Raw genomic sequence first — 16,625 nt, forward strand, 5'->3', positions numbered from 1 at the left:
TATGAATCATAGAATAGTTGTATAAGTACATGAATTCAATATTTTCATAGTTTGGTTTGGTTCTCGAATTCTAATTTTGAGATTCAAATATCCGATAAATCGAACTGATGCTAACATCACTCCCCATTTTAGTAATATTATTCTTTCACACGCACGCGCTCGCACACACACTTGTGATTAAGCTCAAAATTAACATAAAATACTCCTTGATTTATTCACTTTCTCCTATCATCATCTTATCTCATCATCCCTCACATTCTATTTTGTTTCTACTAAAAAGAAACATAAGTCTCACCTGATTTCCTAACTCTCGATGGGATCGTTCATCTCAAATTAGTTTTTTCATGTTAATTATACAAAGTAGTTTGAAAATGAGAGAACATGGAAAACAAAGTTCTATGAATATTTGAGTATGTTGTAGACATGAAGTACAAATTTGTGAAAATATTAATTTTTTAATTGTATTTTCAACCAAACCGATCAACCAAACCGAACCAAACCAACTAGTTTGGTTCGGTTTCTTTTTTGAAAAATAGTAAAAATCGAATCAAACTGAACTGATGAAGATTTCATTGGTTCGAACATTTTTTTACCAAAAATCGATCCAAATCGAACCGTTACATCCCTATGTATTTGTATTTGTACTACACTAATAGATTATTTCTGGCTTTCTAATCTATTTTATTCATTATTACAATGATATGGGTCCAATCCCTGATGTGCACATGCTCCCAACAGAGTCACCAGACGCCTCGTTGTTAAGGACCGTCACAACTTTTGGGGTGGCATTTTGAATGTTGCTCGCTAGTTTCCATGATGCAGTTGAACTTTGTTATTGGTGGTTATCTAAATAATTGTGCAGATATTAGACACTTTTTACTTGTACTTACTGGGTATTCTAGCATACTTATTTATGGTTGTTTTGCGCTGGTTTAGTTGTTGTTTAGTTTTCACTTGTGAATTTGTTATGAACGATGATGTGTTAGTGAGTAATTAAACTGTTATAACAAAATGGTATTGTGTTAGTGAGTGGTTAAATATTACCAATATCACTATTACATAACTCGATATCACAATAAATTGGTTTTTACATAACTCGTTAAAATTAAAATTGTTTATCAATGGTATCATAAGGTAGCACAAACATATTCAGATTATAGGGGAAGTGTTGCATCTCCCATATACATACAAGTAACCATTCACACATACAAGTAAAAGATTCTTGTTATAAAGTCGAGTCAAACATCCAAGTAAAAATATTATAGTATATTAACTAATATAATATTTTTTTAGAGGAACTAATCTAGCGATTGTAACCGTCAAAAAGTAAAAACTAATCTAACAAGATGTGATTAGATATGCACTATTAATTGACCAAGAAATTGTTACAAAATAGTACTCCCTTTTATAAGCAAAACTTTCTTATATTACACGTTAAGAAACTAGTTATATTTATTAAAATAGGCTTAATTGCTATTTTAATCCCTTAACTAATTTTTTTGGTATCGGTTTGATAACATAACTAAAAAAAAGTCCGTTTTGGTATTTTAAGTTTATCTCCATTACATGTTTTGGTCCTTTCCGTCAGTTTAATTCATAAAACATTAGGGTTAATAAAAAAAAACGTTAACTGTTGTACACGTGTCGGTATGTCATTGGTTTTAAAAAAATTTATCATCTCTTTCTCATTTTCATCAAAACCTTCATCATGTTCATCAACTAAATCCATGAAAAAAAACATAAAAACTCAAATGTATGTTCTTCCAGAGCTTCTTGTCTTCTTGGTTCTCTTTCATCAACAAACAACAGAAATTATCAAAAACCACTTTCTTCTTCTTCTTTCACTCAAATCTCAATTTCTCACAGCACAAAAGAAAACAAAATCACCACCAGCAACACTTTATTCAGATTTACGAGGACCCTTTCAATCCTTACAACACAAAAGGAAACAAAATCAACATCAACCTTTCCTTGGTTCTGATGGGGTTGTTGTTAAAATTGGAATTGGAAAGAATAAGAGAGGCCAAGACACTGGCTTTCCAATGGAAACGAAAAATCCATGAGAAAAAATAGAGTGAAAACGACGGCGGAGTTGGGTTTGTGTGTTGTCGGATTCCAGGTGGTTCCACCATCGTTTTCCGCTTCTAATTCATGCGACCTACCACTCCATAATATGCGTGAATCTGATTCAAACCCAAATCAAACACGTTGTTCTTCACATGGGCACTTAGATCCCAATCTAATTACTCTTCAAAACTCATATTTGCAAGCCATGAAATTGTTGTCTGAATTATTAAAATTCAAGTTTGATGTTAGTGATGTTTATTTGAGAAAATGATTATGGTTGTGATAAGATGAATGTTGTGTGAGGGAGAAGAAGAACATATCGAAGAACAAGGAAAGGAGAAATCTTAAGATTATTCTTCTCAACTTTAGCATGAAACAATTTTAAAGACTGAAGTTCTTCATCTACATTGCTCATTCTCTCAGATGCTTGTTTACATTTTGCTGCACACTTTGTTTGATTAGCCTGTAACTGTTGAATACACCTCTCAAAATCAAACTTGTTTTTCTCTAAATTGGTTGCTCTTTCTGCAACCTCCGTAAAAGCAGCATCATGAGATTCATGTAACATCTTCATGTGATTTTCATGGACTTTCCCCTTACTTTGCTACACTGTGAACCATTTTTTTCTCTTCCATAAAGTATATTGTCCTACTTATTCTTTTTCTTCTTCTTCTTCGTTTTACACTGTAATCATTTAAGCAAAGAAAAAACCATAATAAGCAATTACTTTGGCTCGAAAAATAAACTATTTATTATAGGAATATTAACATTTGACCAAATTAAATAATAATTGTTGTACTAATCTAAGTAAATGGCTTTTTTGAGACATTTCAGTTTGGGATCGGGAACTGGGGTCGGGCGAGTTAGATGAGGCGGAAGAGGAAGTGTTTGAAGTGGAAGTCTGTGACAAGTGTTATGAGGGAAATATATAATGCCGGACAGCCAGAAAGAGAATTGGACTTAATTCAATCCGTTGTAAATATTAGGACCTCCAATTCAATGTTTCTAACCCCAGAAACAGCGTGAAATATTAGGATGAAGTATTGTGGTAGATTTTTTTTAAATACCGATCAAAGTATGTTTATGTAAAGATTAATAAATATAAATTATAGAGAAAAATACACAAACATTTACATTTTTTAACGATTTGACAATTAGGCCGGCCAGCGAAAAAAAATGTATATAACTAAAAAAATACAAATTTTTAAGTAAATGTTTGTTACCAAAAAAATAATCTAAGTAAATGACAAACATAATCATAATAAATAACCCATTAATATTGTTTGACCATTCCATCATTTTAGCAAACTACTCCCTCCGTCCTAAAATATAAGCAAAAAAATCTCATGTTCTTTGTCTCAAAATATAAGCAAAAAAGACTAATTTTTATGCTATTATTATGTTTTTTCAAACAAATCATCTTTTCCAATGTAAAATTAAATGCAAATTGCATTCAATTTGTTCTCCTTTTTATTTTCTCCATAATTTTTAACCAATGAGAATTATTTTTACATCTTTCCATGAAACTTATTTCAAGGAAAATACAAAAAAATTATACCTCAAATCACTAAGTGTTAGTTTTCTTAATAAGTGCGAATTACTGTTTTTTTTGTTTATAAATTAGGACGGAAGGAGTAATTATTACTCTATCATTTTCTTAATAAATGTGAAATGAGCATTTTTGTCATAAGACTCAATATTCAAGAGGAAAGAAAAAATGGAAATGACAAAGAAGGGGTATTCACATTAAGCTACAGAAAAATGTGACAAGGATCTGAACAAAAAAAAATGAACCAATTATTTTTTTGCCACATCGTAAAAAATCAACGTGACAAAATTTTATGCCATGTCAATGTCTCTTGTGTGACCGATCGGATAAACAAGACAAGAAGGATATCAAATTATATGAGCATAATCTATGTTTTTCTTTACAACGACCGTTTCTAAACTGTGCATATCACCATGACCATTTCAACAACCAACCCTTGAAAATATAAAGAAAACATGTTTATTTTTTTTTGTTAAAGAGATCTTTATTTCTAAATTAGTAAAGGGTGTAAAGAAGAATCAGCTACACACATGCCTTTGATCCAACTTAATGATAGGGCTATTATATATGTTAAAATGGGTTGGTATAATTGGCAGGTCTTTTAGGCCATAATTTTTTATGGATTGAACCATAAAAAAACACGTTCATAAACAATCGAACCTTTTTGGTCAATTCATATATAAATTGGATCTTCGACAAAAAAAATAAATATAAATTGGATCAAATCAGACCAACTCATTGAATTTCAGTTTGGTCCACTATCAACATCTCTATAAGATTTTTGTAAAAAATCAATAACAAAATATTTAAAAGTTATCATCTAATTTAAAACCGTGCTAATAAAAATATATTTAAATACATAAAATTATTTAAACTAAAACTTTTAATGGAATAAAAAAGTGTTATTGTGAAATATTAGTGTCACAATCTAACATATCAAAATGATTAATCAACCTTTTTCTACAGTCAATGTTTTAATGCATTTTTGTAATCGGTCACCAGTAATAATTTGATCAAGATCAAATGGTCTAAACAAAAAGTATTAAGATCGGACGACTATTAATGATTATGACGGCGTGGGGTGGATCCAATTCCCCACACACAGACACACACGTTTGAGTTATCGCGTGTGGTGGTTTTCTGAAAACTGAAAAAAAAGTAGAAGGCAGCACAACACAACACAGCTGTTAGAAACAAAGCAAAGTAGTAGTAATTTTCAATTTCGGGTCATCGTTGGTTGGCACTTCATTTTCCTTGTTACCGAAGCAAACAACAGTCGTCGTCGTTGTTATTGTTTGTTTCTTCTTCAATCGTTTTCATCATTTATTATATTCGATCTTCTCGGATCTGATTCTGGCTAGGGTTTAGGGTTGAGAGAATGGGGGTACTGCTTCCGCTTTTCTTCTATGTTATCGCTTTCTTTTGCACCGTCGGTGCAATCGCTTTGGCTATTCTTCATATTTACAGACACCTTCTCAATTATACTGAACCTACTTATCAACGCTTCATTGTTCGCATCGTTTTCATGGTTCCGGTCAGTCACTTCTCTTCTTATTTGTTATCTCCTACTAGGTTTTTTTTCATTGGTGTATGTTAATTGGACTGATTAGTTTTTTTTTTTTTTTTTTTTATTAGCTTAGATAATTAAATATTAACCTAACCCTAAATGTGTCACTGTTGAAATGTCAAATTACATTCATTGTTTTTCACTTAGTTGAAGGGGCTTTTGAATTTAGATCACAAGTCAATTATCTTAATATAGAAAGTTGTAAATTGTGGACTGAATTACCCATGTTTTGCCTATTTGGTTCTGTACCAACATTCTCTTATTAGGTCATATTTTTTCTTCTTCATTTTTATACCATAGTGCTCTTGAAAATCTAATGAGATTATCACTATTTTCTTTAATGTGACACTTCTTTTCATGATGCAATTCAAAGTTCAAACAGGCACTAAACTTTAATTTTCTCTGACAGGTTTATGCACTCATGTCTTTCTTGTCCCTTGTTTTACCGCGGCTTTCAATCTACTTTAATTCAATCCGTGAAGTGTAAGTTATCTGTGTTACTACTGTATTTATCAGTTTGCTTTTGTTGTTGCTGATATTTAGACTGAACACCTCTTCCGTATATTTTTTTCCTCCCTGTTTCATGGTTCAACTTGTTGGTTATGATTAAGGTGCTTAAATGATTACCAGTGATATATCATACATTGCTATTGTCATTTTTTAAAAAGCACAACATCATGAATGATTGAAGGTTCTAGCCTAGGTGTATCGTTCTGTTGCGAAAACCCTTCAAGTGTATATGATGAAGCCTCTAGTATGGTAGCATGCTGTAGATAGAGTCCATGTTCGTAGGATAAAAATTGCATCTAGTCCTTCAAGTTCATTGGTTATTCTTTGAAGTATATCTAAAAAATTGTCATTGGGTTTTGTTTATTTTTCCAATGATAGGACTAGCTATTTGCTGCTACAGCTGCAGCAGCTCTTACCCATGCGGTCACAAGAGTGGGAAGGCGATTCCCCCCTTCATTTACTATTTAACATTATTTTATTCTTTTGTATTTTCTTTTGCTAGAGGTAGAGGAAGACCTAGAAAAACTATAAGAGAAACCATTAAGAAAGATCTAGAGATTAATGAGTTGGATCAAAATATGATTTATGATAGAACACTATGGTGTAATTTGATCCATGTAGCTGAACTCACTTAGTGGGATAAGGCTTGGTTGTTGTGGTATCTTCTTTTGCTTTTCAGCTAACTTTAATTCCGTAATCTAAGTTCATCCTGCCAATTGTTGTTTGTCCTGGACTTGAAATTATAATTAATTGAGATATATTGATTAGCTAAGTGCAATTTGTTGACCATTTTCTCTTCTCAACTGTTTCAGCTATGAAGCTTGGGTCATTTACAATTTCCTGTCACTTTGTCTAGCATGGGTTGGTGGTCCTGGATCAGTTGTTATAAGTTTGAGTGGTCGGGTTCTGAAGCCATCAGTCTGTCTGATGACTTGTTGCTTTCCTCCTATACCTTTGGATGGGTAAGTTTGCATCTGATTCATATTTTTGAATTAAAAGTTGTTGTGCCTGAAAGTGGTTATATATACCTTGAGATCTGATCCTTTGAATTTGTTACATAGATGTTTCTAATTACCTGTTTTTTTTTTTTTTTAACTATAAGAGGCTAGGATGACATATGTGGCCCACTGTATGGAAATACACTTTTAATTTCTCACCTCTAAAACTTCTATTGTAGGCGTTTCATACGTAAGTGCAAGCAAGGGTGTTTGCAGTTTGTGATTTTGAAGCCCATTTTAGTTGTTGTCACACTTATTCTTTACGCTAAGGGGAAATACAAGGATGGGAATTTCAATCCAAAGCAGTCATACTTGTATCTCACAATCATCTATACATTCTCATATACAATGGCTCTCTATGCTCTTGCATTGTTTTATGTGGCATGCAAGGATCTACTTCAGCCATTCAATCCAGTCCCAAAGTTTATTATCATAAAGTCTGTTGTATTCCTTACTTATTGGCAGGTAATTTTTATACATCTTTCATTTTTATGGTCTATGCTTTTCTCATATTTTCGGCTCTATCTCTTTGCTGGTTGTATTGTGATGCTAGATGAACAGGAGAAGTATAGCAATTATATTTCTGTTTTATGTTACCATAAAAAGGATCTTAATGTCATATTAAATAAAAAACTAATTTTTATATGGATGTCTTGTTTGATCTTAAGATGATCAGTAACTTGTTTGGATTCAGAACTGCTAGAAATAGAATATATTAATTATTCTTCCATTATCCAAGTAGTGTTAGAATTCATTGCACGTTATTGTTAGGAATTGGAGTTAGCTTATTTACTTTTCTTGTGAATTGTATTTTGTATTTGTTATTGTTTTTTGTATTGTATGTTAAAATCATTCTGCTGAGCTGACCGTCTTTTCAACATTCAAGCTTATTCCAAAAATCCCATCTCATGATGTTATTCTCAAGTTGCTATCGGGGTGGGTTTGATCCCACTTCTCATTTTCACTTCCATTGTATAGTTCATCCCGTCAAGGCTTTGCTCTGTTCTAAATCGCTACTTATCACAGTACAGTCTCAGCTGTGTTACCGTGCCCTCATTCCAGCACACACTACATCTATTGTCAGTCTATTTTCTTGCTGATGTCTACTGCCATCGGGTGAATTTTTATCTGTTAAAGACTGCCATTAGGATTGCCTCTCCATGTGTAGAAGTTTTCAAAAGTCACATCAGTGTGAAAGTCATGTACTATCGTCCCATCACTTGTCTGCCTCTTGAGCCTGTTTTGGGTCTCATGTTCCCATCTCTCTCTATTCTCAGTGGTGGACCTGTGTTTGGATGCTGCTCCCCCAGCATTTGCAACTTCGTGTCTCATTCCCTTTTTTCATGGGGATTTGGGGATCTGATAGGAGTAGAAAGGGTCCCATATCTTTCAATTGCTTCTAAAAAGCTAAATGGAAATGAATTTCTTTGACCCGTGCTCTGATATAACAGAAGGCTGGTTCTTGGACGGGGAATTTTTGGTCATTTGAGAACCCATCTCTCATTAAAGGATGCGTTACGATTAGTTAATTGTCACTTTGTATCCCTGTTTTGGCAATGTATTGATCCATTTCTTTTGGTTCACTACCGATCCTATTAATCTTATGAGATTTGGAGATAAGACAAGAATGTTTATGCTAATGACATCCAATCTCCAATGCTGTCCATAATTAAGCAACTCTTCAAATGCACCATCATGATTTAAATCTCATAATTGAACAAAACATGGTCCCTATCAAAAAAAAAAAAACTTGGTCTATCATTCATCAAGTGAATATATAATCATGACTGATGACAACCCTCGAAAGGTGCTGGATAAATTAGATCAAATGTACACTATTTATCTTTTTCATGACCTGCAATTTGAAATTGTCATACATCAAGTTCCAGCCAACTCAAACATTAATCCAGTGGAGGAGCTGCTTGAGCGTTTATATTGAGTTCCATTTATTAAAACTCTGTCAAGTCCGACTCTTAGTAGTTTTACATACTATTTTAATAATTTTTAACTGGAGGATGAGGATGTCGTGGACATGGAAAGGGTGGTCATGGTAATCATCCATAATGCCTTTTTAGCAAACGAATAAGACACGTTCAATATTGATGCTATCCTTGCATGGTTTTATAGGAAAACATACAAACATGTCACTGGTTCAAGCGCAGGATGTTGAAAAGAAATTTGATATTTTTCAAGAATATACGTTCTTACTTCCTATACGACAATGTGTATGTCAAGTTAAAGGATGCTTCTTCTAGCAGTGTCTCCTCCTCAGTGCCCCAAAATAGTCATTCCTCATTTTGTTTTTCTCAGTTTTTTCCTTCAAGATCTTTGATTTTTTATTCTTGTGTCCTAGATAATATTGCTGCTTTCCTTCCTTTTTATCGAACCGATCTGCCAATAAAATTTCTCATTTTGTTACACTTAAATCAGTTTAAAGTCAAAGCCACTAGCATTACTCGAATTTCTCCTCTCCCTCGAATTTGGACTATGTCCTTGTCATTCCTCGTAGTTCATTCTATTTGGTATCGATTAGTAAACTCACCAACTCTGAATCTTTCAATGACCTTTTTTTTTTACTTGCGTTTTTTCTTATCCACAAGGGGTACTAAACAGATGGTTGACACATTTTGAATCATATGTATTTTATCATCTCTACTTTTGTCCTCCACCATTTGTGTTGTTTGATTATCCATCTTTACTCCATAATTGATTTGGTCATCCAAGTTTAGCATACAGAGAAAAATGTACCTTGGTGATCCTTTTGTTTGTGAAATTCATCAGCCAACTACATTTTTAACTTACCTCCTGTTTTCTATTTCTCAAGGTTTTTACTTAATTTTACATCAAATTTTAAGCTTGTTTATATAGTCATAGTAATAAAAAAAGGAAGTTGACATTCATATGGTCATATGATTATGTATTATTTATTGGCATGCAAAAGGTTTGTTAATTGCTATGTAGTGGGATCAAATTAATTTTTTGAAGATGGTTATAGCCTATATTTTGCTTGTTTCTTATTTTATTGCATTTGCTTTTTACACTAAAGGTTTGAAGCAACATGATTTTTTGTTTTTCATTTCTTAGGGGGTGCTGTTCTTTCTTGCTGCAAAGTCAGGATTCATCCAGGATGCTGACGAAGCTGCTTTACTTCAAAATTTTATCATTTGTGTTGAGATGCTTATTGCTGCTGTGGGCCACTTTTATGCATTTCCATACAAAGAATATGCTGGAGCTAATATAGGTGGATCCCGTGGTTTGACCGCTAGCCTTGGGCATGCTTTGAAGTTGAATGACTTTTACCATGATACAGTCCACCAGGTGAGTCTCACTTTATATGTTCTGTGACTTCTGTCCATATTTTATAGTTCCTTGTGTTGAAATTTCTGGCCTCTGTTTTTTTTCTTCTTCCAATTAATAATCTGATACCCACTCAAATTTGTGGCAGTTCGCACCAACGTATCATGATTATGTTCTTTACAACCACAGTGAAGGGGAAGAAGGAACAAGGAAGTACAGGTCACGAACGTTTGTTCCGATTGGGCCAGAGATGGATAATGTTAGAAAAAATAAGCATATAACTGGAAACAAGGTAGATGACATACAACTAACAAGCTTCTCTTCTGATAGTAGTACTCCCTCAAATTCTGGTTCATTGCCTGATGCTTCAAACTCTGATGCAATCAAATCTTCCTTGCTTGTGGATGTCTCCACTTCTGCGTCCATACCATATGATTTGACGCTTATTGACTTAGATGTATCCAGTTACCCAGAAGAAGTTCCTGCAGCTGATAAAGCTGGTCTTAGGTGATCGATAAGGAACATTGAGAGCTATGTTGGTTGAGTGAATGTTATTGCTATAGAGAGGATACGGGCATCTAACAGTTTTTCTTTTGGCTCGGAGAGAACTATGATCCAAGTGTGGTTTCTTACATTCCAGGAAAGGATTTAAGCAGGTCGTGTGCGAGCATACGTTTGTGTCAATCTATCTTAAAAACCCCGTTGTCAGCCTACAGTCCCAAGCAAACAAAACAGTCCATGTTATTCGTCTTGGTCTTCATATTGTAATTGTCTCCGTTGGTTGTGTCCTATCACCTATGTGCAATTGTAGATACAAAACTTGTTTGCTGACATACAAGAGTTCAAACACGACTGATACCCAAGAAATTTGACTTAGAATTTAATTATTGATTCTTTTCTTCCATGCATTGTGTAGAGTTGGGTTCATATTGGCTTTATGCTTATAGCCATTGTCGTTTTTATTTTACTTATGTTATAGTTATTTACCCCTTTGGCATCTCGTTCTATTAATGTTGGTAATACTGCATTATTGACGATGAGGGTATATTCACAAATGGAAAATTCAATGAAATTTGTCCACGTTGCTTTCTCTGTTTGTTAGGCCTGTCTCGTGCTCTAACTCTCAAGTTTTTTCTTCATATTTTAGAAACTTTATGCTCCTGAAAGATTGCTTTTAAACACTGCTCTATTTACCCATTCTACATTGAACTTCTTTGTTTTTCCATTTATGGGGCTGAGGAGTAAATATAAGGATTAAATAATGTGAAAATATCTCAATATTACGGACCAAATTACTCCCTCTATTTCTAGTTATGAGACCTTTTTTTCTTTTCTTTTTCTTTGCTCCAGTATAAGTATTTTTTTCCACACGCATTAATGGTTTCTTTACAAACATATTTCTATTTAATTTACCATTAAAAAACGTAATTTTTTTCTCTTATTTTTTAAGCAAAATTACGTAGACATCATTTGATTATGCCTAAAAAAAAAGGAATTGATATTTATACAATAACTTTTTTACAACTTTTGGAACAACTATCTCTCTCACACTCACATGATTGTCACAAAAGTTGTCTAAGATTGGTTGTGCAAATATCATTCATAAGAAAAAAGACATCATTTAATTAACGAGAAATGATATTTGTACATCTACTTTGTGACAACTTCTTGACAACTTTCTCTCTCATACTCACATTATGTTTTTATTCACTCTCTTCCTTTTTCTCTCTCCATTGTTTTTGACCAATGAAAAGTGAGAAAAAAGAAGTTGTACCAAAAGTTATCTAAAATAGTTGTTCAAATATCACTACTCTTAATTAACATCGTTATAAAAAGATTCTGACTAGGTTGACACCTCAACTCAACAATCATATGCAGCAATGAGATAAATTTAAATTTAATTCCGTTTGATTTAGAAACTTTCTTTTTGGTGGTGATTTGATTTAGAAACTGTAAATACATGTTTAGGACTTAAGTTTATCATTAAAAAAAGGACGTAAGTTGAATAAATAAGGTTGATGAAATGGTACACCTCAGAGAATCACAAACCAGATGTTTTCTATATTTGGAAGAAAGAGCATAGCAGAGAGGCGCGTAGGAATGCTTGAAATTGCAGTTAATGTAGAAAGTTGGTTGTACCAAATCCAAATACACCTCCATTTTAATTGGTTAAATTAAGATAACTAAGCTCAAATTTGATTATCTAACTTTTTGAACAAGCACACCGTTATATTGTTACGCCACCCACGTTGCGTACCATGTTTACAGACCCAATTGTTATTATTTAATGCACTGCTCATGAATATTATCAAAGGCATTGTTTCTAATTTTTAGTTAGCCATTTCGTTACATATATTTCAGTTATGTGCAAAGATCATGGATACATATTGTGTTCCTTGTATTTATATTGTAAAACGCAATGGGTTAAGTTAGACAGTTTCTAACATTACCAAAGCATTTGGCCCCACAGGATGGGAGAGACAATGGTAATACTAGCTACTACGTACCCCATTGGACAAGCTTCGGATTCTGAAGTAACATGGTAAAACCAAACAATTCAGGAATATCATGAAGGCAACAAAAAGATGATGCAACCATGTGATTGTCTTAATTAGGACTCACGGATGATGCCATGGTTACGCACAGAGAAAAATATAATAATATACATGGCTGAATAATATAGTTCAAAATTGTATATATTCCCTATATATATTAGACAAATTAAAGTAACATCTTTTATAGATAGGATCAAAAAGTTGAGTAATAAAGGTCGAATTAAAATATGAAAATGCAGTAATATTAAAACTCTTCAAAGAATATTTGTCAATCCAAATCAATTTGAGACGGATTAGTCTAACGCCGTTGTATTCGGAGGATTTTGTACCTATGTATATAATAGTATATTAGACTCCAAACAAATATTTACCTGCATATTAATGGCTTGACGAAAGACAATTTTATTTTATGATAAAATAATAAAAAATAATTACTTTGTTTTTCTTTAAAAAGTATTTTTTTTTCTCAACACAATGATGAATGATTAATATCAAAAGAGCATGATTATAAGTACCCTAAGAACATTGTTTAACAAATATACAAAAAGGAATTTCATCTTAGAAATACAAGTCAAATACCAAAATTTTCTATGCAAAAGTTACATATTTTAATTACTTAGACAACGATTAAATTGAATGTTAACATTCCTCATATTAAAAAGACGGAAAATATTTGTTAAACACCCCAAATATGTATACACCATGAGAGAAAACGAAATAAGAGAGAGAAAGATGTGATAGAAAGAGAGAGATATAGAGAAAATTATGGTTGAATGAGTATATGAAATATTGCGGTGAAGAAAGAATTTCTAAAAAAAACATTAAATAGAAAAGAAAACAAACATGTAATAATGGAGAAAGCAAAAGGCACGTCACCTTCATTCCATCTAAAGAATGTTTTTTTATTCGTACAACAATATTTAAGAGATAGATACCGTGCACAACAGGGCAAAAAAAAAAGAAGAAAAAAAAGGACAATGTCTTAAGCCATTGCGACGGCGCACAACAGAAGTTTGGTCGCGTATCAAACAAACAAACAACAAGAAAGGTGCGTGTATGTATAACTTCTACAGTTCAGACCCCCTTTCTTCTCTTCCATGAATCCATTCTAATGTAACATTTTATTGTCTTTATCTTTCACCAAACCGTTTCTTCTATCTACACTATTTAATACAACTCAATTTTCTTATTACTCTAGACACATAAATCTTTATCTGTATTTTTCTGTTTATAACATTTTAGGGGGTGTAACGCCATGACCATTTCTCTAATTCAGAACCAGAAGCGTAGCAACAACATGAATATGAACACTAATCCATTGTTCAGGAGAGATTCATTTGGCTATTATTCTCATGAGCACCATAATTATACATTGATGGAGAAGAGGCAATTGTTTCTTAGAAGCTATCAATTTAGTAGAAAGAAGAGCTTTTCCGAGAGAATCAAAGGCTCTTTTGTCCGTCTCAGAAAAGTTGTAATACGATCTGCTAGGAAACTCAGGAGGTTGGAATTTTCTGTGTTTAAAATCAAATGTGGCTTCTATTACCGAAGATATCACAATAAGTTTCGGAAAAGCCAATTTTCCTCGTGTTTATATTAGTGTCTAAATATGAAATATTGATAGACACCTCAACATCAATGATAATTTGAGGAAATATAAATGATTGAATGTAATTAGATATATCGAAGATGCAAGATACTCAGTCATGCTTGTGCTAGAGTAGGTCCATTACTAATTATCTCTTGTGAGAGAATTGAGAGAAATTTATTTCATTTGTAACTTTTCATTTCATGATTTATCGGTCACTGCTTTTGGAGCCCTTAGACTAAATAGTGTTTATATATAAAAAATCAAATATTGTTAAATGTTAATTTGATTTTGTTATCCTCAAGTGTGCTTCTTCCATTTATTCTATTTTCTTTATAGTCTAAATTTGTAACTTAATTTTTTCTACGAGTTATCTCTTGAACTGGTGCCATTTATTGTTTTGGTAAGTTTGGATGGTGGGATATTTGAAGAAAAAATAGGAGGGACAATAAGTTTTCATATAAATTCTCTCAAAAAAAAAGTTTTCATATAAATTCAATTAATATTTGATTAGAGATCAAGATATTCCATCACAAAAAAAGAAAAAAAAAGATCAGCATATTCCTCTCGATATACATTGCATCAACTAACTTCAAACAAACGTATAATAAGAATAATTAAAATATACCGTCAAAACAAATTATTTAAAATATGTTGATATTATTAAGCTATAAATTTTGTCACTAATCATTGATTTTTAATATGAGAATATTCGACTTAATGTTCATGAATTAGTAAAATCGTGTTGTATTATTCGGAGTCTCAAGATCATCACATTACATAAAATCTTAAGACATCATGTATATATGTCATCTAACTTATATGTTGTTCACCATCTACTTTTTCATTCAATGCGAAACTCTTACTCACACGTTATATACCAACAATCTTCTTCTAACGTGTAAGACCATTCATGAATTGAGATGGTCGCCTGGACCAATGTTAAGTGGCTTTGAACAACCAAACAAGTGGTTCGAACACCACATGATCTCCACCCAAAACTTTAAACATTAGATGTATGAGTCATCTAATTTATATGTTCTTCGATATCAACTTTTTCATCCAATGTTGTACTCTTACTCATACTTAACATACCAATAAATCCAACCTTTTTAATAAGTTATTAAACATAATAACTTGATCTAAAATTATTATAGAAGTAATTTGATTCACTTTCTTTAATATTTTTCATTTTAATAATGATTTGATATTATTTAAGACGGTGGAAACGAAATGATTGATAAATTATCACAAACATAATTCTTTAATAGTTTATTCATTTTTGAGGTAATATCTCTTTCAATTTTAAAATTGAAAAATGTTTGTTAGACATCTCACATGTGTATAGTGTTAGATCATGTATCGAGAGATCGTTAAAAATACTTGAATATAAAGTTGATGAAGAAAACATGTCAGTGATTGCACAAATAATTTCAAAATGTGTGGAAAAATTAAACTTTAGGTTTGATTCGTCTTCAATTTTAAAAAATAAAGTCATTCATTTAGTGTCATACGTTAGATACAAGCGAAAGTGATTTAGACATAATTTTGGTAGAAATTTGACACAAACTATAATTTTTTGACCTCTAGATTGTATCTATATATATAAAAAAATCACATCTCTTGATGAAGAGAAACAACACTCTTGGTTAACTTTCTTCATTGTATCTTTTGTTGCTATAACGTTTAAAGACAATATCTTAGTCATTGCGGCGGCGCACAGCACAACATAGGTCTTCTAGTCGCGTATCAAACAAACCAAAACAACACAACGTAACAACAAGTAATCTCAAGGTGCGTGTATGTTATTATGTGTATATATGCATAACTTGTATTCTACTATTCAGACCCCTTTCTTCTCTTCCATTCTGTAACATGTAACACTTTATTTGTCACGTAACCGTTTCTTCTATCTACCACTATTTAATACCACTCAATTTTATAATTAGACTCATAAATCATTATTCCTGCTTCTAACATTTTAGGGGGTGTCACACCATGAATATGTCTCTAATTCAAAACCAGAAGCGTAGCAATAGCATCAACATGAACACTAGTCCATTGTTCAGGAGTGATTCATTTGGCTATTATTCTCATGAGCAGCATAATTATACATTGATGGAGAAGAGGCAATTGTTTCTTAGAAGCTATCAATTTATTAGAAAGAAGAGCTTTTCCGAGAGAATCAAAGGCTCTTTTGTCCGTCTCAGGAAAGTTGTAATACGATCTGCTAGGAAATTCAGGAGGTTGGAATTTTCAATGTTTAAAATCAAATGTGGCTTCTATTACCGAAGATATCACAACAAGTTTCAGAAAAGTCAATTTTCCTCATGTTTATGTTAGTTAGTGTCTACATATGAAAAAAAAACCAAAGACATTGTGGTCTTGACACCTCAATAGATCACTAATAATTTGAGGAAATATAAGGGATGAATATTGTCTACATTTTAAAATTTCAAAATCAGTGCGATTTCTCTTGAATTCCTCCTATGTC

The 16,625-nt window shown here is 32.4% G+C and overlaps 2 protein-coding genes across 2 annotated transcripts; both read left to right on the forward strand.

Moving 5' to 3' along the window:
• The first annotated feature begins 4,764 nt into the window (after nt 1–4,764).
• On the forward strand, nt 4,765–10,896 carry LOC11433605 (transmembrane protein 184A). The gene is made up of 6 exons (XM_003626064.4): nt 4,765–5,150; nt 5,593–5,666; nt 6,506–6,655; nt 6,871–7,156; nt 9,776–10,009; nt 10,137–10,896. Exons 1-6 carry the CDS (start codon nt 4,995–4,997, stop codon nt 10,497–10,499), a joined length of 1,263 nt encoding a protein of 420 aa, XP_003626112.1. The 5' UTR covers nt 4,765–4,994; the 3' UTR covers nt 10,500–10,896.
• A 2,861-nt stretch (nt 10,897–13,757) lies between these two features.
• Nucleotides 13,758–14,353, forward strand: LOC11433606 (uncharacterized). Its single transcript, XM_003626065.4, has one exon. The coding sequence runs from the start codon at nt 13,799–13,801 to the stop codon at nt 14,141–14,143; it is 345 nt and encodes a 114-aa protein (XP_003626113.1). The 5' UTR covers nt 13,758–13,798; the 3' UTR covers nt 14,144–14,353.
• The last annotated feature ends 2,272 nt before the right edge of the window (nt 14,354–16,625 follow it).

The sequence above is a fragment of the Medicago truncatula genome, chromosome 7, assembly GCF_003473485.1.
Source record: "Medicago truncatula cultivar Jemalong A17 chromosome 7, MtrunA17r5.0-ANR, whole genome shotgun sequence".
Taxonomy (NCBI): domain Eukaryota; kingdom Viridiplantae; phylum Streptophyta; class Magnoliopsida; order Fabales; family Fabaceae; genus Medicago; species Medicago truncatula.